Genomic DNA, 26184 nt, shown 5'->3' with positions numbered 1-26184 from the left:
AAGGGGTTGTTGTTTCTAATTCGACCTAAAATGAGCAGGTATCGGCAGTCGCCAAAAGGTGGCATCACTGTCCAGCTCTACTTTTATTGCAACAAGAAATACAGACACAATGCAAAAGTCAGAAAAAAACCCATTTCAACTCGTGTCAAAACTTCCAAGTCTGACAGAGACGGAGAAAAGGAACGCGGTGTTGGCAGCTGCCGGCTCATAAGTAAGTCTTATCAGACTAAGTGCAACCAGTTTCAGGTTGCAACATGAAACCTTCAGCGTGAGCCCAGAAGATCTGTTGGCCCTGGGTTGAACCCAGACGGCCAACAGCCTCGTCTCAGACCGCGGTAACCGAAGCGGGCTCTCTTGTTTCGGCGGAGACGGGCTGTCTTTGACCTCCGTGTCTGTCAGAGTCGTGAGTATAGATCAGCGAGGCTCATCTATACTTCACCAAGGGTGTCACGTTGCGAGGAAATTGTCATATCACCAGTGCCAATCACAAGGCCAGACGTGGCAACTTTAGCATCGGTCTGTCAGGACTTTGCCTTGTACACCTAACGGAGGTGGTTCTGATCCGTATCGGGACCTTGCGGTGAGCAGTACGTGTTACATCCTTGTGGGTCTGCTTGTCACACCCGATCTGAGAGCGTTACATCTGGATGTGTTCGCCTCAAGGTGACACCAAGGTGCACTCACTGCTACCAGTCAGTCACTGCTCTCAAAAGCCATCCATCATTGGGATCCTTCACGGTAAAAATTGCAGCTCGAACACATCCGGATCTCAGTGACAGCTTGGCTCGTAAAGATTTACGTCTTCCCAGGAGTCAAATCGAGCGCTTTTCTTTTAAAAGCATTTAAACTGTAGGCATAAATATTTTTGAACAGGTTTATGTACGTTTCCTGACATTACGTGGACTGGCTGGGGTTGTAAATCAAGCTGCGTGTGCGTGCGTGCGCGTTTCGGTGCTTTCACAGCCGTAATAAATCAGAGTTAATCACCTTGATCTAATGACGAAAGAATGAAAATATTCAAACCGGCAATCTTTTCCTCTAAGCATCTTTATTTCGCATAAATCCAGAGCAAGAGCAAGAGGGCCCGGACTGAAGCGGACTTCTACTCAAATCCCCCAAAACTAGACTTTGATTAGTTTTCAAGTTTGACAGGAACTTAAGACTGGAGGGAGTTCGTCACCAATGGTTGCCCTGCGTCAAACGTACTGACATACAGTCAAATAAACTATCCAGTAGTCACTTAACCACTAAAATCTGAAGCAGGTAGGTAATCGGGTAGCCACTGAGTCAAAAAAAACAACTTAGATCATTCCTTGTCAGTACATGTTTCATGCAGGCTGATAATTGGTGGTGCACCCCCTCCAATCTTAATTTCCTGTGTAAACCATGACCGGTTTTCGCATAAAGATCCTGCAAATGGAAATATCCAGACAATATTAAAGATTTACAAAATTGCATTTACTCAAGGAACTGCACTGCTTTTGAGATCTGAGGTGTTACAAGAAGGTAGAAAAACGTTTTAGTCTCGGCCTTTTTAGGACTAATGTCCAGTTCCAACTAATCCAGATTATTAAGATAATTGAAGATGCCAAAATCTTCTTATGAACTTGCAAGACATTTAATTCAAATACCCTGGCTGGTCTAGCCTGCCAGTTCAACTGATTCAAACCAGAAATGAAAACAACAGAATGCACATCTTCAGTGTGGTTTATTTACCAAAATATGAGCTCCCATTTCACCACATCACCCTCGAGGCCCCACCATGGGGTGTTCCAATATTACAAAAAAATATCATTTATCATCAGTTTTATTCATTTTGTTGAGGAAATCACAATTAAAAAAAATCAAACAAACAAAAAAAAACAATCAAAAAGCTGAGAACAAGATGTGATTTTAACATTCATTCAATCGAAAGTGTTAAGACACAGTTTTAACACCTTTCCAACACGTCCGCTCACATTACTGTAAAAGGAGATAAATAAACGTGATCAGCGGGAAGAAGCATGAGGAATCAAAGCCAAACATTGGGCCGGTTAAATGTGTGTGCCGTTTCAGGCTTTCATGCGCCTCCTGCAGGGAGAAGGCAACTGAAGCCAGAGGCTGCAGCCAGCCCTCACACACTAGCTTTTTTCTTTCCTAAATCATCACTGTTTGCTGAAAGCTTTTATGCACAACCATCAATTTCCAGAATAGCACAGAGCGGTAGATCACCTCAGGGTAGTCAAGTCTCTTGCAATGTGCAAAAACAGAAGGCCTGCATTGCCCTTTGAATTTGGAAAGGGAAATGTTATTAGGAATCTTCTGGATAAAAGTTCAAACCGACAGCGGAGATGCTTTTAAGTACAGAGAAAAGTGTCTCCAAGTTATTTCTGAATTCAGAAGAAGCAGCAAGTTGTCACAATTCATCTTAAAGTAAAACATTTTGGGGAATGTAGTTATTGACTTTCTGGCAGAGCAAGGTGTTGTTTTCCCGACCAGCTAGCTACAAAGCTGCAACCAGTTAGCTTAGCTCAGAAAGAGGCAAACAGCTAGCTTGACTATGTAAACAGCTCAGCTCTGCTGAATATGTTCAAATATGTTTGTTTTTTTTAAATCTGAAAACAACAAAATTGGGCAAAATAAGCAGAAATGAGCAATTTTACAAGTCAAAGTAGAAACATCATCTAACATTTCCATCAGTTGGTTCAGAACTTCTTCACAAAGTTGTTTGAAAACTACAAATTACTGCTTCAGCTGAATTATTCCTTTCGGACAACATTTCACGTGAGATTCAGAGAGCAGCTGAAGCCAGGACAGCTAGTGTAACCACTTTTCCAGGTACTGTGCTAAGCTAAGCTAATTGCTCATAATAATTGCACATCGAAGAAGTGCACGGGAGCCATTTTAAGCTTCTCACCCACGCTCTCTGCAAGAAAGCAAACATGATTAATCCCCAAAATGTCAAACTACTCTGAGAAACACATAAGTACATGGTGTTCTATTGGTATCCAAGAGCTGATGCAGATCCAAGTCTTTGACTGTAGAGAGTGTAGTGGGGATAGTAAGGGCCAGTGGTGGGCAGAGAGTGCAGGGAGATGGAGGAAGGCCCAGAGGGGAGATGGACCTTACTGTAGGGGTGATAGCGAGCTAAGCCCAGGCTGGGGGGAGCCCTGAGCGACAGAGAGCTGGGGAGGGAGCCCGGGCTGCTCTGGTGTGGGAGGTGCAAGTGGCAGGATGCGGGTCCAGACGAGGAAACGGAGAGCAGCTTACTGTCCATCCCCACAGGCAGAGCCGTGTGAGTGCGAAGGTGAGCCAGGAGTTCATCTGAGGTGGCAAAGCGCTTGTCGCAAGGCCCTCCAGCGGACACCCAGTTGCAGGCGTGAGGGTGGGGGTCATTAGGTAGCATAAAGCCGTACGTGTAAAGGGGATGAGACAGGGAGGGGGACACGCTGGACGACAAAGAGCTTTGGTGGAGGGAGTGAAGCGGGTGGGAGGAGTACACCATGGGAAAGCTTGACTTTAGGGTGGAGGAAGGGTCGTGGATGCAGGAGTTGCAGTTGCTACTGCCGAGATGAGACACACCAGGGTAGCTTAGACAGTAAGGGTCCCTGCAAAGGCCCTGCATGAAGGACGGCGGGGAGGCGCCCGTCAGAGGGCTGGAACTCGTGTGTTTTCCTCCCATGCTCAGGCTTGTTTTGGACGGGTCCAACCCTGGGAGGAACTGGGATGGGTAGCCCGCGTAACCCCCCATGACAGATCCATGATAGGCCATGTTGGAAGAGGGTAAGGGGAAGAGTGGCTGGCTGTTTTTGTAAGGAGAGATGGGCGTGACGTGTCCAGGGCCGAGGCTAGGCTGGGTGGCCTCAGCTCTACCGCCGACGTCCTGGTTGGAGCCGCCGTCTGAGCTGCTGTTGCTGCAGTTTGTGCTCGCCCGGACGTGGCTGGAGTTCGCGTGGTGCGGGCTGTCTGCGCTCGCCTTGCTCCCGTCGGCGTCTTTTTTTGGATTGCTGTGGTTATTACTAGTGGAAGTGCTGCTGGGGCTGCTCTGCTCGCGTCCGGGTTCAGAGGTAAGAGTTTGGGACTGCGAGGCCGGCTGTCCACCAGGAGACTGGCTCTGTTTGTGATGCTGATGCTGCTGAGCCTGTCCTGGGGGGGTGCTGGTGCCTCTGGAGCCAGGCGAAGAAGCGTGAGATGGATAGGGCTGCTGGCCGCTGGTTGAATTCCCATTAGTGGTTGAGCTACTGCTGCTCGGTACCCTGAATCCAACTTTGTCACCGCTGGAGCTGCTGGTAACACCATCCCTGCGACAGTCTACGTTGCTTTTGTTGTAGGGTTTAAAGCTAGATTTGTCCTCCAGAGAAGGGCGGTGCTCCCCCAGCTTCAGGCTGGAGGACGACGACCGACTGCTGGATTCTTTGTCCCCCGGGCTGCAGGAGGAGCCGAGCTTGGAGGAAGAAGGAGGGTCCGGTTTACCAATTTGAGAGCAGGTCTGAGCCAGCAGGGCCAGTGGACTCTTCTTAGCATCCAGCTACAAAAGAAGCACGAGATTTGGGTTATTATGAGTAGGAGAACTTTAGTTTCATATAAAATATTGTGGCTTAAATCTCTTAACCCTCCAGCAACTCAGGAGGAGCATGGCAGATGTCACGGGGAAAGGCGTGTTGTCTTGTCAGACCATCAGTTCCCAAAACCACACACAAAAAAAGAACCTCATAAAAGCGCACACGGAGTCAGTGTAGGACTGTGTAAAGGGTGAAAAGCTTGTCGGGTCCAAATTACCTCATCTTTTAAGGTCTTAAGCGTTTCTCTATGCTTACAAATATGGCTGTAGCTATCACGTAATGACAAACTGGTCTTTAAAGTAATGTTCAAAAAATAGAGAAGCAACAGATGTAGTTTCCTAGATGCCAAAGGATATTTTAAAACTTTGAACAACACATTTCTTTGCATTAGACATTTGCTCTTCAGCTTTTAATTCAAACATCATCTGACATTTGCAGACTTCTCTGCTGACTGGAAAAAAATCTGCGTTCTGGTCCAGACTTTAGCAACAACAAACTGGGCCTTAAGACTTTAGAGCCGCTCTCCCCCCCTTGTTTAGATGAATGAAATTATTGCAAATTCAGAATTTGTTTACTTTCCCAAAATATGTACGAGTCAAGACCACTAGGAAGTGCTTTAATATGTGGAATGTTTACGTAGATAAGACGACGTCACAACAATCATCTTTTGGAACAGGCTCCATGCATTCTTTATTTCTGTTTTTTCTCCTTCTGACACTTTCACGCCTGGCACAGCTGCTGAAAATACTTTATTGGACATTTTTAGACTTGATGCCGCTGTTTCTGACAAACTCCTTTTGAAACAGACGCAAATGGATACACTAAAAAAAAGAAAAGAAGGAAAAACAGAACTTTGAAGTTGATCCATCTAAAGTAATTTATGTGTGTTTGTTATGGGGCACAGAAACGGGTTGTTGCCCAGGGGCCCCACATTATCTTCAATCAAGCCCTGGCTGTGATGTTTATTTTGTTTCAACACTGACCCAGACCCCCTCCCCCAAGCAGCATTTTATTGAAACTACACACACACAAAAAAACTTGACCAGCCATCTAAACAACATGACCACGCAGCTGCAAAGTAAAATAATAAGACCCTGATATAGAGCGGTCTAATGTGGCTTAAAGGTGGATGGCGTTGATGGAATGATTAGCTGGGCGACAATTGGACAGGGGCTTTGGGCTTAAAAAAAAAAAAAAGTTACATTTACATGTCTTTTTTCTGGACTGAGTAAAGACAAAGGTTAACCTCCAGTGTTTTGGGGGTAAAAGTGAATTTGCATCAGCTGCAAATCGGCAGACAGTCGATTAATCCAGTGAGTTTTATTTGCTTTTTCAAGGTACGTAAACTTGTGGTTATCTTCAAAACCACGGAACCTTTTTCGTTTTTATACTTTTACTGCAACTCAGTTACAATAGAAGTATTCATTCTGGATAAAAACAAAACAGCAACAGCAACAAAGACTATTTCTCAATTTCCTTTCTCCGAAATCAATTTCCTCATCGCCGCCGCGAAACCACACAAAGGCTTGCAGTTCAAAGCGACCATCTGTAAATCATAAAAAGTCAATAAATACCTCGATGCTCACTGGCGCGGACGTCAGAGGCTGTAAATATTCCGGATGGAGCAAGTGTCCGGTGTGCGCCGTCAACATCTTGATCAGCCGGATGGGAAGCCGCTTCGCCTGCCGTAGAGGGTCCAGAGGGGTCAGCAGTGAGACCGCGGCGCCGGGGCGAGACCTCTTGGACTCGGTGGTGTCGCTGAGTTCGATCCGCTCACTAACTCGATCCGCAGCTGGTCCCGAAGGCTGATATTTCATTGGAGATAAAGCCGGTGCTTTCGGGAGGAGATGCGCGTGATAGTTTCCTCCCCCCCCCCACTCCCCCCCTGACCGGCCCCCGACACCACACCTCACGAGATGTTTCGTGTAAAAGAAATCCAAGCAGAAAGGCAGCGAGAGGAGTCCCTCAAATGTCCCGGAGGACAGAGAAAAAGACGCCCCGGTCCCGGTGCGCTACTTAGTAGGAAGCATATTCATGTATCCAACTTGAAATATAGATCCGTGAGAAAACAAACAAACAAACAAACAAACAAACACAAGTTTAAGAAAATAAAACATGCAGCTCAGTTGTTGTTTTTTTCGATGGAAGCGAGAAAAGATCGTAGAGTCCAAGGTTGGAGAAGACCTGGTCCAGTGCGTGCGCTCCGGCCGGACTTCTGCGGCTCTCTGATCACGACGGGCGAACTTGGAGGCGCAGCAGCCGCTGTCTGTCCGCATCAGGAATGAGCTGGGCGGGGAGAGCGCGCGTAAGAGGCGGAGCCTAATCCGCGCACAAGGTGACAATTCATATATATATATATATATATATATATATATATATATATATATATATATATATATATATATATATATTTGTGTTCATATATATATATATATATATATATATATATATATTCTTTGACAGAAAGAAATAAGAAAAGAAGAAAGAAAAAGGAAGAAAGATGTGTTTTTAGCAAAAATGTGTTTTTAGCACAAATACAAATTTTCAATATAAATTTTAAACCCTAGGAAACAGAATTAAAAACTGTCTAAAAAACATTGTTAAAATATCACTGAGAAAAACTGAATAAAAAAAAACTGAGCTCAGGTTTCACTTTGTTTTAACCATCAAAGTAAACATTGTGTCAAGTTTCTACTCTGTAATATTGTTTATCTTATTTCTTCTACTAATTTTGTTTGTCAAATCAGAAAATTTTACAGCTTCCAGTTAGCTCAACAGGCCACCCTGGATATCGTTTCTATATGCGTACAGCGTTTGTACAAGACGTCACTCAACTAGAACTTGTTAGACAACATGGCAGGCTAAGAGATCTTGATGGACGGACTGACAGTCTCATAAGCCCCTGTGTTTGGATTCCTACATCAGAATGTGACGCTAACGCAAAACTTACTAACAGTAAGCCCAGGTATGTCTTAAGAATGACCAATACATCAAAAACATGAAATACACTTTAAAAACAGGAAGGACAACATGAATAAGATGGGGTTTTTTTAGAAGACATGATTTCAAAATTTGAACCCACTGAATGTAATAACAGGGGACAATTTCTCCGAGCCTTGTTTTGTTAGGAAGCCATTTATTCCCAAAGCCTTGTAAGGTAGCAGTCGGCTAATTTAATTACTAATATTTGGGAATGAGTTAACGGCGACGCCTGACTTCTGTCTTTTCTGAAAGGAAACTTGTACATCATCAGCATACAAACTGCCTGAGAAGTTGGAGCACTGGATTCTGAACGAGTGGCATAATATCAATGCTGAATAAAAATGGCCCCGAGAACGGAGCCTTGAGGTACCCCAAGAGTGAAAGCATCACTGGGATCCAGTAAAACCAAGACATGAGTTTCTGATGTAACATTGGGACATATGTCATTCAAAACCTTCACCAATGCAGTGTTGGTGCTCTGGGAAGGTCAAATGCTTTTTTTTTTTTTTTGGAAAGCATTAAAAAGATATGCTGCCTTTTCAGTATATTTATTCTTGGGGATTCAAGATTAGGCTTCTTCAAAGAGTTTTGAACAATCCGGTTTCAACGGCTCATGAAAAATGACTGCTGGGAAGAGAAATATTGACAGTCTGCAAGCAAAATGCTCGTCAGTTATGCTAGAAAATATATCTTACTACACCAAAGAGTGCAGAACATCTTTTTTTTGGATGTTGGCCTGATGATGTATATTTGTACATCATCAGGCTGAGTGTCCATCAAACCTCCCGTTGTGAAACCAAAAGTACAGCCAACGTCTTTCACAATCAAACCTTGTGCGCGTCAGAGAGGAATGGAGAACGCGGGGACTTTCACCGGCGTGCCGAGTGCGTTCCGACGCCGTTCCCAAACCTCTCATGAAACAGAAATTCTTCTTTGTGAGCCCAAACTGTGCAGAGGACACGGCGAGCTGTGGAAAACAAGTCACATGAGCCATCTTGCAGTGTTTTCAGCGAGCAGATCGGGTCCTGGATGGGCAAACACTAATAAAGTTTACAAGGCCAGATGCTCGTATGTTACAACAAACGGTTCCCAATAGCTGGTGAGGTGTAGCCTCTGTTGTGTTTTTCTTCCTGGCTGATTAAATTCTAAAACTTTTTCACCTCATCTATGGGGGTAAGTGTAAAATTGCGACAAAGTTGTTACTAGAAAAAAAAAGCTACAACCAAACAGTGAAAGGAGAAGTATAGTGGCTAGAGAGACAAAAAAAAGGCAACAAGAAGTTTTATTTAAAGTTTGCCAGAAGCCATAGGCAGAGGTCCTCAACCGCAGGGTTGACCAGCCGTTAAATCGTTTTCTCGTTGCCACACACCTGATTTGGATAAAAAGGCCATTAGTGGCCTTCTGCAGAAGTTGACACCATCATCCGTAGGACATAATGCCATCATTTGTAATTGGGCGTGTTCGTGCGTTTACAACGCGCAGGTGGCTGGAGTGGTTGAGATCAAAAATAGATTTCAATTCATGTGTCAGAATGACGCAGTCAAAACGTCAGGGCTAAATTAAAATGAAACTCTACGGTAAGACTTGAAGGTTTATGTCCACACATACTTAAGTTTTGACTCACGGCGTATTAAACACATTCACCGAAGCCCGAACGTATTTATATGAATATACTGATTTATAGTAAGTTTATCCGTGGAGATTATCCAACAGAAATACCAGGAAACATGCAAAACGCTCATCACCCTTTAGCTTCTGCTGATAAAGATTCCTGACATGCCAGAAAACACAAATAAAACCAGATATGTTTGTGTTTTAACTGACACTCCTTATGTTGTGCTATTGTTTTTGGAGAAATGCCGGTGTAATATAGCAGGAATGAACTTCTTGGTTCAATAAAAATACTTTTCAAATTAAACATTTGCATGAATGATTTTGGGATTAACTGTATTCCCAAAACATTTTCAACGTCTTATTTATAAAAATAAAATCTAAAAAGCAGGGACCGTTTGCTAATTTGTGTTTGTGTTGGCATAAAGTCCAAATAAAATACGTTGAGATTTATGGCTGTAGCTTAACAAAATGCAAAAAAAAAAAAAGAAGCTTAAGGAATATGAAAACTTTTGCAAAACACTGTAAACCATTTAAAGTTCTATTTTCTACAAGCTGGTATTTTACTATTTGTTTTAAATAAGCTTTTATTTTAGGTCTCTCTTTTCAAAACTGATTTAAACCACAAAGAAGAAAAAAAAATATAAATCCTTTGAGTAACCAGAGCAAGTCACAGAAGACAAATTTTTAAAATTAATTTCTGCCTTTTTTACCAGTAAAGAAAAATGCGATAAAGACAGATTACCTCTATATTAATGGTTACATAAATCTGGAATGTTAATAACTTTATTGCATTACCGGCTGCAGTCTGACTTCGCAATGAGCTAATTTTGCTAACCCAATTATACAATGAATTGGTTAAAGTACTTAAAAATTACGCCTGACAAGAACTATTAGCAGCAGCCCAAAATAGCCCGCGTCTGCGGGGCTTTGATTCTCTCAACCCTTCTGCGGCATCAATTGAGTGCGAAATCAGTCCTAATCCCTCATAACCTGTGGGCAAACGGCTGCATAATGCGAGTTAGCTGGCAAGACGTTGGTGCGTGGTTTTCCCTAATCTTCAAAAGCAATGACTTGTAAGCATAAAGCGAGGGGGAGATAAATAAATACTTATGTAAAAGCAGGATCCCTTTTTGAGATGATGGTTGTAACTAAGAGAACTGCCTTTCCCAACTCACCACCGGTCTTGTTAATGAGCTGAAATAAGCATTAGGTTGGTGAAACCCCGAAAACAACAACATTAGGTTAGTGTAACTGGTGCCTTGACCTCTAGTCCCAAACAGCAGAGGGGCTGCTTACAGCCATCCATCAATGTCGCCCATGTGATAGGAGGCAGGCAGTGGGAGCCGCATCTAATCAGGAAACAAGGTCACAGTCTGCAGCTCCGAGGAGACAACAACGGCGGAGACAACAACGGCGGAGACAACAACGGCGGCTGGGGTGCAAGAAAACAGGACTGCGACATGAGAGGTGGACAGGAAGTCCTTAAACAATAACAAACAGGAAAAATGTGGACATATATTACCAGGTCTGCAAGATCCAAATAATCTATCCGAACCAACCAGACACCGTCAGGAAACAGAAATTGTTCCACTGCGTTTCCGTTACGAATGTGCGCAAATCTTTGTCTATGTTTTGCTCATGTTGACAAAACACGATTTTGCGATTGCAGTGTTTCCATTAGATGAGACATGAAATCACAATCACACATGAATAAGCATAAATAACAACAAAGACGCTTAAATTCAATGCATACGTAATTCGGGCATGGTGTTAACCCTCATCTATGAGACATCAGAGGAGACGGCCCCTTGTATTGGGAGCTGCGAAGTATGCAGTGTTTTGGGGAAATAGTAGTCTGTGATTTTACAAAAGAGCTACATTAGAAAGACACACAACTTTTTATGAACTCTGTGAGGCTGTGAAAACTTTGGTTGTGCCAGCTGCACACTGTGCAAAACAAATCATCATCCTCCTATCACTTCCTGTCGTCTTCTTTGTCGTTTTCGGCAGTAGTAACAGCCAGCTGTTGATCACGTGACTCCTGCGATGCAATAAAAGGGTTTCCATTTCAGTTTTGTTAAATACATCTATTTCAATATATAGCTAATAAAAAACCCCACTTCTTCCTAGATAAAAAACTTTTCAGAAATTGCGTAGTTTTTTCGAAGTTGCCATGGGTTGGAAATTGGAACGTGGGTTATGCAGCAGTAATAATGTAAAGCAAGTCTAACTCTGGATGCCTGAAAACTGTAATTAAGATTTGGAGTGGCCAAGTAAAAGTTCAGACTGCTGAAGGAAATTAAACACGACTCATTTTCAGGAATCTCTATACTAATTGTCAGTTGTTGGTGCTGAGTAAGTTCATGTTTTCAAATGGAACAGGTGGGTTTGAATGAATGTTTTACTGAATAGATGAAAGCATTCTTTTAAAACTCCCTAATTTATTTTTATCAAAATCTAGGAAGTAGAAGACTTATTTTATTTTATTGCATCACATTTGTAGTTTGGGAACTCCTGGAAATGGCACACGTGTGGATTCCCTCAGAATGAAGGATTACAGTCGGAGAAAGGAAAAGAGGAGGAGTACATGAAAAGCCAGGGAAGGTCAAATACAAAGAAAGGGGTCACGATAAACAATAGAGCTCTTGTCTTTAACTTTTTCATGACTTGCCTTGAAGTTGGTCATTAACAAGCACCGGCAAAGTGGTTGTGAGCGATCGCCGCTTCCTGTTGTTGCTCAATTTATTTCCTGTCATTCCCTTATCGACACGTGACGAAACAATAAAGCGAAATTTAAGACGCCGTTCTGAACCTCTCCTGCTGCGACAATATATCACCGTTTGCTCTCATCAGATGGACACTGTGTTCCTTTTTTTTTTTTCCTTTTGGCTTTTGAAATGCAGTTAAAATGAAGCAACTCAAACCAAGTAGCTTTTTTACAGCTTGTTTTTGCTTGTTCAATTAAAACTGAGGCAAAAACCATTGAAGTTCTTCTATACCATGTCGTATTGCTCCATAGTAAAAGTTTGTAAGAAGCTACGTGATTGTACACTTTGTCTTGCACTATAATTGAAAAGCCTAAGTTAACGTGAGTGAGCTTGTTGGTGTAATGAAGCAAAAATCTAATAACCTTCAAAGTTCAAATTATTGATTTGCACATCATCAAGAAAGAGAAGCAACAAATGTAATGAAAATATAAAATAGACACTGTAAATTTACAACACGCTAAATCCACCCATTAAAATAAATACTAATACTAATAAATAAAGAAATGTGTCCGTGCCGTGCATTTTAATCACACTATCTTGCAAATATATCATTCAAAAATAATTGCAAAAGGCAGTATATTTAAATACCACCATGCTCTTCCTCGTCCTTGGGATTTGTTTAATGATCATGTGACGGCTCACTCGTCCTCTGTAGAAGGCATTTCGCCGACCCACACACACACACACACACACACACACCGTAGAGGTAGTTTGCATGTGTGGGTGGAACGATCCAGAGCGATCAGGCTGCCATCCAGCAATCACAACGAACTGCGTGGCTCAGTGAAATTTCATCTGACATGGAATCTGCTTTTTGACACTCTTCAGGATTTTTTATTTTTTTTGCCTTTTCCCCCTGAAGATCTTGCATCAACAAGCCGCAGGTGTCGGCTGATGGCCAGTAAAAACGCTGCGTCAGCGAAGATTTTCTGTCCTAATTGAAGATTAAATCAAAACCGTTTAACCTTTTGTCACTGAAATGTCTGGACCACCTCTAGTGCACACCATGATTCATCCAGTTCCTCGTAAAAGTATTCACACCACAAATGTTAATGCGTTGTACTTGGGTTTTATGTGATGGACTTACACAATGGGAAATGCAAATAAAATAAAAACCGGACAAGTGGGCAGGGTATTTATATTCAGTCCCCACGATCCAACACTTTGTAGACCCACCTTTTATCCAACAGATTCTCATTTGGATTTAAATCTGGACTTTGTCTAGGCCATTATGTAAAACGAATTGATCTTGAGCAGTCCATCGTAGCTGCGGCTGTGTATATTTAGTGTCATTGTCCAGCTGGAAGGTGAACCTGTGCCCCAGTCTCAGATATTTTGCAGCCTCTAAGAAGTTGCATAATATTCACAATATTGTACAATAAAATAACAATTAAATCCTAAAAAAAATAGTTTGAGGTTTCTGGTTCTAACTGGAATTTTAAATTTTTTATTTTAAGTTACTTTTTTTCCCACATTTAAGGGGTTTGAACACTTTTGTAGGTTCTGTATCTCTCCGTAACCAGCGTAGCCATTGCCTTCCTGTGCAATTCTAATCTCTTGTCACTGCTCCATATCGGATTTCTTTCATTGACCTGAATTCCTCAGAATTCCTACTGGGTCAATCAGCAAACAGAAGAAGAAACTGTGAACAACGATTTTCTGCACTGTTTTAGAATTGCAGTCTGTAGTTTTGGTAATGGCAAAAGAGGAAGTGAACAAAGCCTTTTGGTCCCCGTTAGCCACGCCGCAAAATATCAAATTAACATTAGCAGCCATCTTGTTCGGCTCAACACTTCTCTTTTCGCAGAGGAGGATGATTATTTATGATGCAGACAAGACCCAGTAAGCCTCATAGTCTGGCGGATTATTTTCGTCATGAGCCAATGTTAGCGAATGGGTGACATTTAAAACTTAAACAGAGGCCACGCCTCCTGGAAGTAATCGCTTCTCAACAGCAGAGAAGCCAGACTCTCCGTACGAAGTAAAGCACAAAACGAAGCTCTGGTTTCTCACGTGTTCATCAGATTTTTGTCAGCCTTAGAAAATATCTACCACCAGTTTTTCCTCTGGGTTTACTAAAACTTCAGCTAGTCTGAAATGTCCGTCCTCGCTATGCATGTAGGTATTCTGGTTTCTAAATAAAATAATTTATTCCCACAGACATTTGCTGGTTTGTTGGGAGAGAAAGCTGCTCTGTTTTTGCTTTAAGGAGAGTTCCTGTTTGTGCTGTTCTGATGTTTGGGAGACCAAACTGATTACACACCTTTGTCCCTTGATGTTCTTTCCGTCCTAAATATTAAAAGACAAACTATATCTGTGACTAAGTACAACCCCTCGTAAAGCTAACAAAAGAGCTGCTTCTGCGACATCACTTCCAGGAAGGACAGGAATGTATTTTAAGTGAACATAATTTTTTTTTTTTATAGCATTCACAGCTTTGGCTGTTTAGCCAAAAGCTAATTTGATTAAAATCCATCCATCCATCCATCCATTTTCTTACACCCTTCTTCCCTAATGGGGTCAGGAGGGTTGCTGGTTTCTCTCCAGCTGCGTCCCGGGCGAGAGGCGGGGTTCACCCTGGACAGGTCGCCAGTCTGTCGCAGGGCAACACAAAGACTTACAAGACAAACAACCATTCACACACTCACTCACACCTAGGGAGAATTTAGAGAGACCAATTAACCTGACAGTCATGTTTTTGGACTGTGGGAGGAAGCCGGAGAACCCGGAGAGAACCCACCATGCACAGGGAGAACATGCAAACTCCATGCAGAAAGACCCCGAGCCGGGAATCGAACCCAGAACCTTCTTGCTGCAAGGCAACAGCTCTACCAACTGCGTCACTGTGCATAATTTGATTAAAATCTTCTGCTATATTAGCCCCACCCCTAAAAAAAAATGCAACACTCTGTTTTTGAGTTTTGTTTGTGACTTTACAAAACCATCTTTGGGGTTGGAACTCAGTCAAAGTGTTCATTTTTGCCACATTTGAACCGTGAAACCAGCTGGGTTGGATTGTCTTTATCGTAGCCAAACTGTGCATTGAAATATTTGACATTCGCTCTTTTAAAGCGGCTGTTTGACATGCACTCTTAAGGCAATGTTAGCGATCTAGGGGACCTTTACTTGACGTTTTCAGGGAAATTGATTGTGACTGCGGAGCCCTGGAGGCGCTAAACAAACCTTCCCATTGCTCCCTTATGCCATGTAATCATTTACCATCGATCTCCCTTTGTGTTTGCAGCAGTTCTAAAATGGATGTCAAGCTTCTCACGTTTCTCAGGGTATTTATCTTGTGATCTTATTCATTTGCACTAAACTGTTTCTACATGGATTAGAATGACCCAAGTAACATTGCGACCGATTGTTCCTGGACGTCTCCGAGCAGAAACTGCAATTAAGAGTAAAGTCAGCAACTAACATTAACTTGCATTTATTAAATTGATTCTTTCTTCGTGGTGGGGAGTGGATATTGAGCAAACTGTTCTTTGCAGCGACATTTTATAGTTCCTTTAAGTTTTAATTTCTAAGCAGAAGAGAGCGAACTTAAAAAGCAGCGTGGAAATTACAGATAGCATTTCTGCACGCTTCCTTACTAAAAGAAACGGTGCGTTCGCTGACATCGTGGTGCATTTACAGCCTGTCAGTTTTAAAGGATTCCTCCTGAAGTGCAACTTCAGGTTTTTTTAAAAAAAGCATTCATTACATCTTACACAAACGGCACAACTACTGTTCTTGATTCTTTGTAAAACTAGCTGCAGCCAATAGTCACTCAGGTTTTGAACAGGATTTCCGTCTGGGGACTGACATCCGTGAAAGGAGGTTGATTTTCTGTCTGGTGAACCGTTTCTGGGTTGATTTGCTCGTACGTTTGGGATCCAATGTACGCTGGCATCTGGAGCACGAATGATTATGTGGAAAGTAGTTTTGATCATCAAGAGCACGTTTTCCACCGCTACCCCGTGTCTTGTAAATGCCATTAACAAGAGCCACCTGGCATTTATTTACTGCCACACCAGAAGTAATACACACTTTTCAGGGCGGGGAAGAAAGAGGGACACCATGGGCGGCACATGAAACCGCTGGCTGCCTTTGTTTTACAACTACAACTTGACCATCATGCAATGTATAGCTATTTCAAATAAATGGCCATATGCCGTCATACTCTATACACTAAAAAAAAGAGAAAAAAAACAAGATTTCAAAGGGGCATGTTTTTGTCCAGAGGAAAAAGGGCAGCTTCTTTAGCGGCTTTAGCGTAGCCTTAGCATCCATCTGTGCAAATCCATGACCAGGGTGTTTTAGTTTAGCCTGTGTTAAGGTTAAGACGCTTGCGTTCGATTCCTCACACAACCTATTTTTTTACCGACATACAAGATCCAACTCAACGGTCAGACCACGTGACTCGTGAGATCGAGTATTCACAAAAGAGTACGTACTGGAAATCCTGCCAGCATAAACACAAGCGAACACTGCTGGAACAAGCTCACACTAGATCACCGTTTCATTCGTTCATGGTGTCTGTACTTCTGAGCTCGTACTATAGGTAAGTAAACTGCTTTTTCTTTTTTGTAAGTCAAAGTTTCATCTGCTGGTTTCACTTCTCACTTTCCTGTTGCTCTCTTTACATTCCCGTCAAGTTGCTCGGTGGTTCTGATCAAGACAGACAATCAGCGACACAGTTGCAGGTGAATCGCTAGCGGTCTGTGGGGCCCCGGCAACTTTAGCAGGTTACAATTGCTGCTTGCATCATCCGACCCGATTTTCCGTCAGATCGGTTTGTCTTGGCCTTACAGGACTAAAGGAGCATGTGTAGCTTCACATTGCTGGCTGCATGGCAGGAATAAAAAAAAAAAAAAACTGGTTAAACAAAAACAGATCTCAGAATTCAAACCTGTGTGAAGCAAACCCCATTGGCCGAGGATCAGGATCCCTGTGACATCATCAAACTATCCTGCCGTTTTCCGGTGATAGTTAAATGGAAAAGTCAGTGATCCATGTCTTTATAGACCTTGCTTGTGCAGAAGCAGAAAGAGGCAAATCCTCAGACACAGTCAAGAGCACGAACTGTCCAAGATGATGTAATATCAACTTCTCTGAACATTTGACCGAGTCGTCTCCACTCAGCTTCTCTAGACTAGCGGCAGCAGCAGTGAGAGAATACCTGGTGAAAGCGTGAATCTGCTGAGCTCATCATACCAACTACTTCTCAGTGCAACCCTCCCAGAACGATTGAACGGCTTAATCGATAAACTCTATTGTGGTGATGTGCTGAGGGGTGAAGTAGAAGATTCTTAAAGAGACGGAGGCCAATTTCAAGGCGTCAAATTGCAAAGTCAAATTTCTATTATGTTATGCTTGACATATACATAATCTTTAGAACAACTGAATACAACATAGTTACTTGATTGCGCTGTAAAATGATACTGCATGTCTGGAAAATTGATTACGCTTCAACTTTAAGAGTCTGACTGGAATCAAGCAGAAGAGCCCGACTCCTGAAAAGCCATCATCATCATCATCATCATCATCATCATCATCATCCTCTCTGCACTAAACTAATGTGACTGTGGAAGCAATGGAACTTAATATCTGCAGTTTTTTGCTGAGCTGGCTTCCTCTCATTGCTTGACGTTGGGATTAACTGAGTTTCTGGTGTCAATCAGTTCTGCATCCCAAGGTGTTGGATTTTATACGACTGTGGTCTCGGAAGTGATCAAAACGCATAAACTCAATGATTTGGTCGGGTGAGCCAATAATTTATTTAGAGAACTATTTAGAGTAAAGTGGTAACTTTTCTTTCTTAAACTGTTAAAATATTACAGGTACGGTAACATTATATCTGCTGAGCGCTTCCTTCGTGGTTTTTTCTTAGTCTTTTGAGAAAGAATAGAAATTCTTGTGTTAAAAAGGGGAACGCAGCAGTCAATTGCTCTGAACCTGGATCCCCATTAATCCTGAATCTGTCTATAAAATCAAAGAAAAAGCGGTTAGCTGTAACAGAGCCCTGGACCCATGTCACACATCGATCCGCTCCGTTCGATGAGTTACTTTGATAGAAAACCCTGCAGGTTGTTTTCAACGGGGAGGGGAAGGTAGACGAAGAAGGAACTGGGGACAGAGGGGAGAGGATAAAGTTACTCTTCCCCCCCCAAAAAAAAAACTTTGATGACTTTATTTAGCCTAACCCACAGCACAAACATCATTCGTAAATGTCAGAAACAAATCCACGCTCCATTTAGAAACTCAAACGTGAGCCGGGGCCAAACACAGGGCCGCATAACCACCGGTCAGCAGCGGCGACAAGCTCAGCCCCAAAAACCACGCCGCTACAGAGGAGAGATGCATTGCAGCGCTCGTCCCACATCTGTCATCGCTCAGCAAACGCCGCCGCGCTGCCCCCCCCCCCCCACCTCCAAGACATGGCAGCCATGCAGACAGGGCCTGTCATAACACTTGACTTGTGGCTTAACACACTGCGGCAACACTGGGAGCTGGTAAATGAGATTGCTTTCTTTATTTGTATTTCTGTCTTTGGGAATAAATCAAAACCAGCGGCGTGCACACGGGCGTGTGAATGATGTGGAGCCAAATAAAAAGAAATGAAAAAAAATATCCAACTGCCCTGCAGTTACGCGTCAATTTCTCGACAGGATAAGCGCTTTAATTTCAAATTCTGTTGGACTCGGAGCTTGTCCCCGCAGGCACAGGTGTCCGGTGTCGAATCCTGAGATTCGTGACAGTCGCAGGATGCTGAGTCGGGGCAACGGCGACCATATTGAGCCTGTCAGTCACAGAGAAGGGGGAGGTGAGAAACAGTGCTGCTGTCAAACCTCCTTGTCAAGCTTTGATGCTACAAAGGGCGGAAGAGCTCAATTAAAAGGCCATTAGTGCATAAGTAAATCAGCGGCCATCAGCCTCGTCACTTCAACGCCAATGATCTTGACCCGGCTGCGCTGCTCCGCTGTACTGTCCACATCTGGATGCGCTCCATGTTGCTGCTCAGCTGGAACAACGAATGGTGAGCCCTGTTACCGTAGCAATCTATCAAGTGTGGAGACGAGTATAAAAATGAAGATGCTCACCCAACAGGTTGTCTATTTTTTTTCCCCCTAATACTTCCCATAAGCCACTTGAATTTCAGGGTGACGGTCGTTTTTCAAGATGGACGCCGTTTTTGAGCCTTTTTAAACCAATTATAGGCATAAAATGCAAGCCAATTTCATGAGTTGGATGAACTTTTTTCAACTTTGGTCACAGGATTCATACAACTTTAAAGTAATATCCAGGAAACTGAGGACTTTTGCCGTTTGCGATTCTCACACCAGCCGTCAACTGGAAAGAGATGAAGATGTGCGACACTCGTCTAAATGGTTAGCTTTAGCTTCTGCTAAGCTTTTGTGCATTTAGTAGTTAATTTCTGCTCATTTTTGAAGTATTTAGCTTGTCTAGTGTTAGCTTTCAGTTTTTACTTGGTTAGCGGTGTAATGTGAGCACAGCTAAGATTCCTGTTTAGCGAATTAGCATTTATTGAATCTAACTTTTTGGCGAGCTTTGCCCACCACTGGCAATAACTCCTGCCAATGTTAGTGCAAGCATCTTCTCCATTATCGTCATGGCAGCCATTGTAAAAAATGTCTAGCATTTCGTATGACAACCATGGTGGCCATCTTGGAAAAAAAAAATAAATAAAAAAATTATCAGAAAATATAATTACATGATTTGAAACAAAAAGTATTCATCTGTGTTAAATATTGACAAATTTTAGTGCAAAAAAACACATTTTCCTTTTTGATTATGTCGAATTTTTCGGTGGCTAACGATTTATTTATTTTTTCCCCCAAATAAAGCTAGCCCATGGGAACATCTGTGCCAAGTTCAGATCTTGTAGGTGAACGATTCAATTATGATTTCAAATTAAAGTGACGCTTTGTCTTCGTGTGGCGTTCAGGGATTACCGCAAGTTTAATTCAAATGATCACATCGCACCTCATCTTGTTCCTGATGAGCAGAATCTAAAAAAAAGAAAAACCCAACACCCCTCCAGACCCGCAGAACCCCCTCACTCTTCCTTTCGTTAGTGATGACAGAGTACTCTATTTAGGAGGTTAGATTGAAATGTCTGGGGTCTAATTTATCTCTGCAGGATGAATACATGAATGAGAAGTAGTGCCATTTTTCACACACACACACACACACACACACACGCACACACACACACACACACACACCACAGGATGGAATATTGTTACCGCTGGCCCAGAAAGTTGCAGAGAGAACCGTTTTTCACCTGAACAAGCATTACGGTGTCATGTTGAGGCATTATTCACAGTGTGCTGAGCGGTCTGACAACGCCCGTGAAATATTTTCCGCGCTGACCTCGGATTTCTGCAAGTAGGACAGTTTCTCCCCTTCATCACTCCCCCCCAACCACCAACCCTCCAACCCGAGATGAGCGCCGCCGAGCTTTCAGGAAGGTGAAATAACGCAGTGATTTTCCGCAGCGTTATAAATACAGATTAAGGCCCCCCCCGCCCCGATATCTGTGAGGTATCGCTCGTCTTCCCCCTGCGTTCTGCCTCCCACTCGCCGTCTGTTATTCATATCCTTACAGGATGTTGACTCAGTTATTTTCCTCCTCAGTGTCACTTGGCTCGCTGGCAGAGTCGATGATGACTGCTGCTCAAAGACACATCTGGAAAGAAATGTGCCGTTTTGGAGGCGTCTTGCGGAAGGATGTAGAATAGGAAGGAAACGGTTCTCCCAAAATCACCCCAAGTCCCCATAATGTCACACCCATAAATAAAGAAACATCAAAATTTAAGCGACCGCTCTCAGAAGTCAGCCTTAGATATTGAAGCGAGTTCTCCTGCAGGTAAAAACACCGAACTCTTCACGCCACAAAAGTCGTTGTGGTAAAACATGGCGGTGGCAGTAGGGGTGGGCAATATGGACTTGTAGTTTTATTGCGATATTTTGTGGAACTACTGCAATAACAATAAAAGTGGCGATAAGAGCTAAATACGACTTCTTTTAGGTAACTGTATGGCTGTGTGTCACAGCAATCATAGCCTCACTAAAACAAAGGCTGCTCTTGAAAAACATTCCCATTGCAATACACTGAAACCTAAAAAAACAAAACATGCAGGCTACTAACCTTTTAATTTCAGCTACTTTTATCAGTTGTTTCGGTCAGAAATCATTTTTTGGTTCACGTTTGGGTGCAAAGAGCAGTTAGTGATGGTGAAGCAAACTTGTATTGTGTTTGAACTGTATTCTGGATGAAGTGATTTTCCTCCTAAACATCTTTCTTGGTATGAATGATTTTTCAGTGGTGTCTGGCGTATCCATGTACGTCTGTGTAATACATGTGGGTGGCGCATTGTCACGAGGATAACGCGGCCAGCACTTTCCTCCTCCAACGGGTGGGGCGGGGGGCCGTGATGAACGGCTTTCAGAACCAGGCAGAGTGTATATTATATCACCTGTACGGTGTATACACCCTCTGAGACCATAACTCTCCTTCTTTACCAGAGGAAACCTGAAGTATGGCATTGTATATTTCCCCGCTTGACATATTTACGAGTCCTCCCTGTTGTATAAACTCTGTGATTGGTATTTCAAAGCAGCTTGTCAGGCCGAGTGCGGAGTGCTGCCAGCTGCCTCGGCTACCTCAGCAAACAGAGGGAGCTTTTGAGAGCAAAGTAAGACCGAGGGAGAGTTATTGCCTTTGCAAAGTTGAGTGCCTATTACAAAAAAATCTCTCTGGTGGCTGTAAATTTATTGTGTTTGTGCTCTCCGCTGTAAAAATCAAAACCGCAGCCTGGCCACAGTTGCGCATTCGACTGAATAGACAAAATAGATGCATTCTTAGAGGAAAGAACAAATTGGTTTTTTTTGTGTTTTTTTTTAAGAGCAGCACTATGTTATAAAGGGATGCATGTTTTCTAAACGAGAATTTTTTTAAACTAAATACAGCCGAGCAGATCATCAGATAAATTTTTTTTCTATTATTTGAAGTCGTCGTTGTTGTTGTTGTTGTCTGTCAACATGCTAAATTTTTAACACTCTGTTTAGATGCTTATTTTTAAAGAGGAAGTTTTATGTATTTTCCAGGCACATTGTGGCCTTTTAAAGCACAAACAACAAGTTTGTTGACTTGTTAACTTCAGTTGTTATTAAATGCTGTATATATCACATATAACCAAAGTAACTTGGTGTCGTAATTTAACGCCTTGAAATTGGGCCTCTGTTTCTTTCTGAAGCTCCGCCTTCAGGAAGTTGTGATCACTTGTTTCACTGACAAGTAGCTGGTATAAAGCATGCTACCCACATTGAATTTCAACAGTGTAGATGCCTCCGTTAAGAGACGGCAGGTTTTTATTATGTAAAAACAAGACAATGACCAAGCTCCTTCAGACTAGCCAGCAGCAGTTAGCACAAAGCTGGTGGAAATGTTCATCAGCTGAGCTCATTATAGGAGCAACATTTTCAGTAAAATACAGGTAAACATGTTACAAGGTTAATAGAGGAACCGAGTTGCGATGACTTACTGAAAGGCGGAGTTTCAGAAAGAGATAGAGACCCAATTTCAAGGTGCTAAATTACAATGTCAATTTTCTTCTAAGGCATATTAGATTTATACAGCATTTGTCTGACAACTGAAGGTAACATGCTAACCTGATTGTGTAATAAAGTGATATACTATGTGGCTGGAAAACACATAATATGCTGAATTTTAAAGACGTAGTATCCATCTTCTACAATAAAATAAAACATTTTTTTTTCTGGATTGTTTCTTAGAAATCCCTTAAAATCTTGTCCTTCTATAACCTGAACACACGCCGACATGACCGTCAGCCCAAAGCAAAATGTAAGTAACTACAATCACCAAATGACGTTTTTAAATGACGTCGTCACCCAGAGTAACACAGAGGAGCATTATTTTGACACTCCGGCCCCCCTCGTCTGTTTTGATGTGTGATCCACCGTGGCTCACATCGGCTCGGCAGATTCCATCAGCGAACACGACAGGCGAGCAGAGCGAAGACTAAATAAAAGCAGGGTGAATGATAAAAATGTCAGGGATTATCTTCACTTTGTGCGGAGCTGTGATGTCGTATCAAAACGGATTTGGCGGGAACGATTTTGGCAGGAGAAGAGACGATGGGAGGAGGGTGTGTGTGGGGGGGTGCTACTCAAAAAGAGAGGATTGTGCCGTTCGTGTTTCTGAGCACATTTTGCATATGCAACGATTCACATTGTCTCCGCTCCCGACAAAAAATATATATATATATATATTATTTGGAAATTATATTCAGGGACAGAAAACCTTCACGATGCTCCACTTGATTTAATTTGTATTTCACAAAAGACGAGATAAAAAACTGATTGCAGACAAGTTTTTTTTAAAAGCGTATTAACAGTCTGTCTTAGTTTTGAACCCTAAGCTTGTTCATTTAAACTCTATCAAAAATAAAAAAAATCTAAGCTACTGCTTTTCTGTTTATCCAAAGAGGGCACCGATTGTTCCTGACTGCTCCATTCAGGGATCTGACCTGCTTTTATCTTCCAGAGCTGCTGCCATCTTCCTGGCACAGCGACAAATGAGGACGTTGCCTCTGGCACTTTGGCCCCCATGTGGAGACGCTGCGTGATGTTGGTGCTTCACTCACATCGTTTTGGGACTTTTAATTGTCCCCAGTTTGCTGCTGGTTCCAGGAAACGACCCGCAGTCAGCTGAGGACGACGGCGCTCCTTAAAAGTAGCTGTCTGAGGAAAGTTAAAGTTTACCCCCCCCTCTCATCTTTATTGATAAAAAGAAAGATTAAAAGCCAGATAAGAATGGTGAGAATTAAGGCGTTTATAAAGTTTTTGGTCGAGACACAGTTCTAATAGTTGACAGTACTTTAAGGATTGTCTACTTCCCTGCAGTTCATACTACATCGCCTGCCACGTTTAAAGAGATCGCCTGGATGTTTTTCAGTGAGGTTTTGTAATGAACACAATAACAGTCGATACCTGCAGGAGGCAGCAGTTTTATGAAAAGTCACAGTGCTGGAAACCAGAGAATTTACCTGCCAGTTTCAGACTAAAACCCCAAAGTTTCACCACAGCTTAAGCTAACACTTTAATTAGCAGACTGCTAGCCTTTACACTTTTCCACAAGGTCCTGGTTTAGTATGTTTTATCAGCCAAATAACATGAAGAATGTTATTTGAAGTGAAAGGACATATTACATGTTAAAATAGTACACTACTCGTTAAGATGAGTACTGTCTGAAGCTATCCGGTTGCTATCAGCAGGTAAGTGTGACCTTTGACTTTGAGCTCGACAGTTTCTCTATATACGTCTTTGCGCCTCTCATTTTGAAGTATAAAAGGAAGTCATTCTTGACTTACCTTCTTGTGTTGACAGAGCGTACTTTATAATCTTAATTTGTCCAACCACAGAGCGTTATGTTGCTACTAGCCACTTACTCCCCCCCCCTCAAACCAATAATTACACACACATGTGAAAATGGCTGAAAACAAATGCACAATTATAAAACCATACAACTTTGAAAAGCAAAAGTGGACACATCTGCACAACCAACAAGAATGCAGCACGGGGTTTCTGGATGGTAAGTTGGCAACAAAACACTTTCTTTTCCAGCAGCCATTCTACAGCCCATAGGGCAGTAAAAACAGCTGACCAAAAGTGCTGGAGAATCGCTTAGATTGCTAGGCAGTCTGGGCTCCGTTGCGGTTGCTAGGCGATTGGTTCATTTGTGATGCAACATTCAGGAGGCTTTTGAAGCGACTCAGAAAACATGAACTTATTTGGGTGTTTTTTCTTTCCGTTTGTTTTGTTTTGTTGTTTTAGACGCAGTAGAAATCCAAACGAAAGTACAAGAAACATGCAAATTATGAGTTTTGCATAATACGTCTTACCTCCGCATCACCTGGAAAATGTATCCAAAGTCGGGTTTTTTTTTTTTTTTTTTTTTGCTTTGAAGTTATTAGCAAATCATTAAAGGATTGTTCTGGTATTGTTTTGTTGCTGCACTTCCTTCCATTGCGTCACAATCCTTTGACCTTTCACCCCACCACTCAACTCTAAACAGTCCTTTCCCACTGCCTCCGTCCGTCCATCACAGTCAGAAAGTTTGACAGCGAGGATTAGATCTGCCAGCTCTGTGTTGTGTGTGTGTGTGTGTGTGTGTTGGCGTGCCCGCGAGTGTGTGAAGCAGCAGCAGCTGTGAAATGACCCCTCCCCCCACCACTATTTTGTCCAATACGAGGCCTGAGGCGAGCAGGAGGGTTTCAGGTAGTGTGTGCCAATGTGTGTCAGTGTGTCACTCTGAAGCTCGTCATCTCCGCTCGACTGCGTCCGGACTACGAGAGGATTATCGCTGTCGTCACCTGAGAGGAACGCGGCTCGTTCCGTCATGTTTCGCCGCTTTGATCTTTGAAGTTTGACAGGGTTTGACACACACACGCTCGGTAGCTTGAGAGGCGCACTGAAGGTAAAGCATTAAAAATAAAACAGAGAGCAGCTCAGCTGACGCACTGAGGGGGGGGGAGAAGTATTGCTGAATACCGAAAGAGTTGCTCTTTGTTGTTGATGTCGATGAGAGGAAGGTGTGAGCGTTTAGTCACGTCTTTGTCTCCGCCGGGTGAAACGAGGCGAGCGCTTTTATTTCTGTTTACGCTGGTCATGGAGCCATCTGGAATAAAAAAGAAAAAAGAGAGAGAGATCCTTTTGTTCTCCCCGAAGACCGTTGTCACACATCGGCGGCAAATATTTAGCCGAAACTCTCTCAGGTGTTTAACGTTAAGCAGATGGACGATTAAGCGACGACCAAACAGGATGCACGTGTTCAAAGGGAAGAAAGGCGTCAAATAAAGTCAGGAAAAACATCATTTCACTTTGTTTATTTGTGTATTAACAAAAGAACAGAATTTATTAGTCCCAGCATGGGAAAATATAAATGCCACGGCATCCAGCCCGTCACTCACAGTCATGTGATTTGCGTTTTTTCTTTCTAACAAATTGAGTAAGTTAACACGAACTCAAGAAAGGTCATTAAAAATGTGTGGCAGAATGTAATGAAAGCGCCTCTGATCATCCCAGAGATGCTGAACTAAGAAATATACTTACAGGTGTGTCCTAATCGTTTAAAAAAAAATACAGTAAATTTACAATGTAATTCGCAACTGTGAGTAAAAAATGTGTGCAAAGAGCAACCACAAGACAGATGCGAAAGCCATGACTTCAAACATCCTTGTTCAAAATAA

At 42.6% G+C, this 26184-nt stretch overlaps 1 protein-coding gene across 2 annotated transcripts in view; it reads right to left on the bottom strand.

The window, feature by feature from the left end:
- Positions 1-1689: 1689 nt before the first annotated feature.
- Positions 1690-26184, bottom strand: part of LOC122847086 (zinc finger protein 703-like) — an 81397-nt gene continuing 56902 nt past the window's right edge. The window contains exons 1-2 of one of the 2 annotated variants that reach the window (XM_044144440.1): positions 6116-6873; positions 1690-4507 (exon numbers count right to left, since the gene is read on the bottom strand). In XM_044144440.1, the coding sequence (XP_044000375.1) occupies positions 2978-4507; positions 6116-6358 (1773 nt within the window). In that variant the 5' untranslated portion in view covers positions 6359-6873 and the 3' untranslated portion in view covers positions 1690-2977. Of the gene's footprint in view, positions 4508-6115; positions 6874-26184 lie in introns of those variants that run through there. The other variant, XM_044144441.1, reaches the window with a different exon arrangement.

The sequence above is a fragment of the Gambusia affinis genome, linkage group LG17, assembly GCF_019740435.1.
Source record: "Gambusia affinis linkage group LG17, SWU_Gaff_1.0, whole genome shotgun sequence".
NCBI classification, from domain to species: Eukaryota; Metazoa; Chordata; class Actinopteri; order Cyprinodontiformes; family Poeciliidae; genus Gambusia; species Gambusia affinis.
This window is presented reverse-complemented; position numbering and strand designations above follow the sequence as displayed.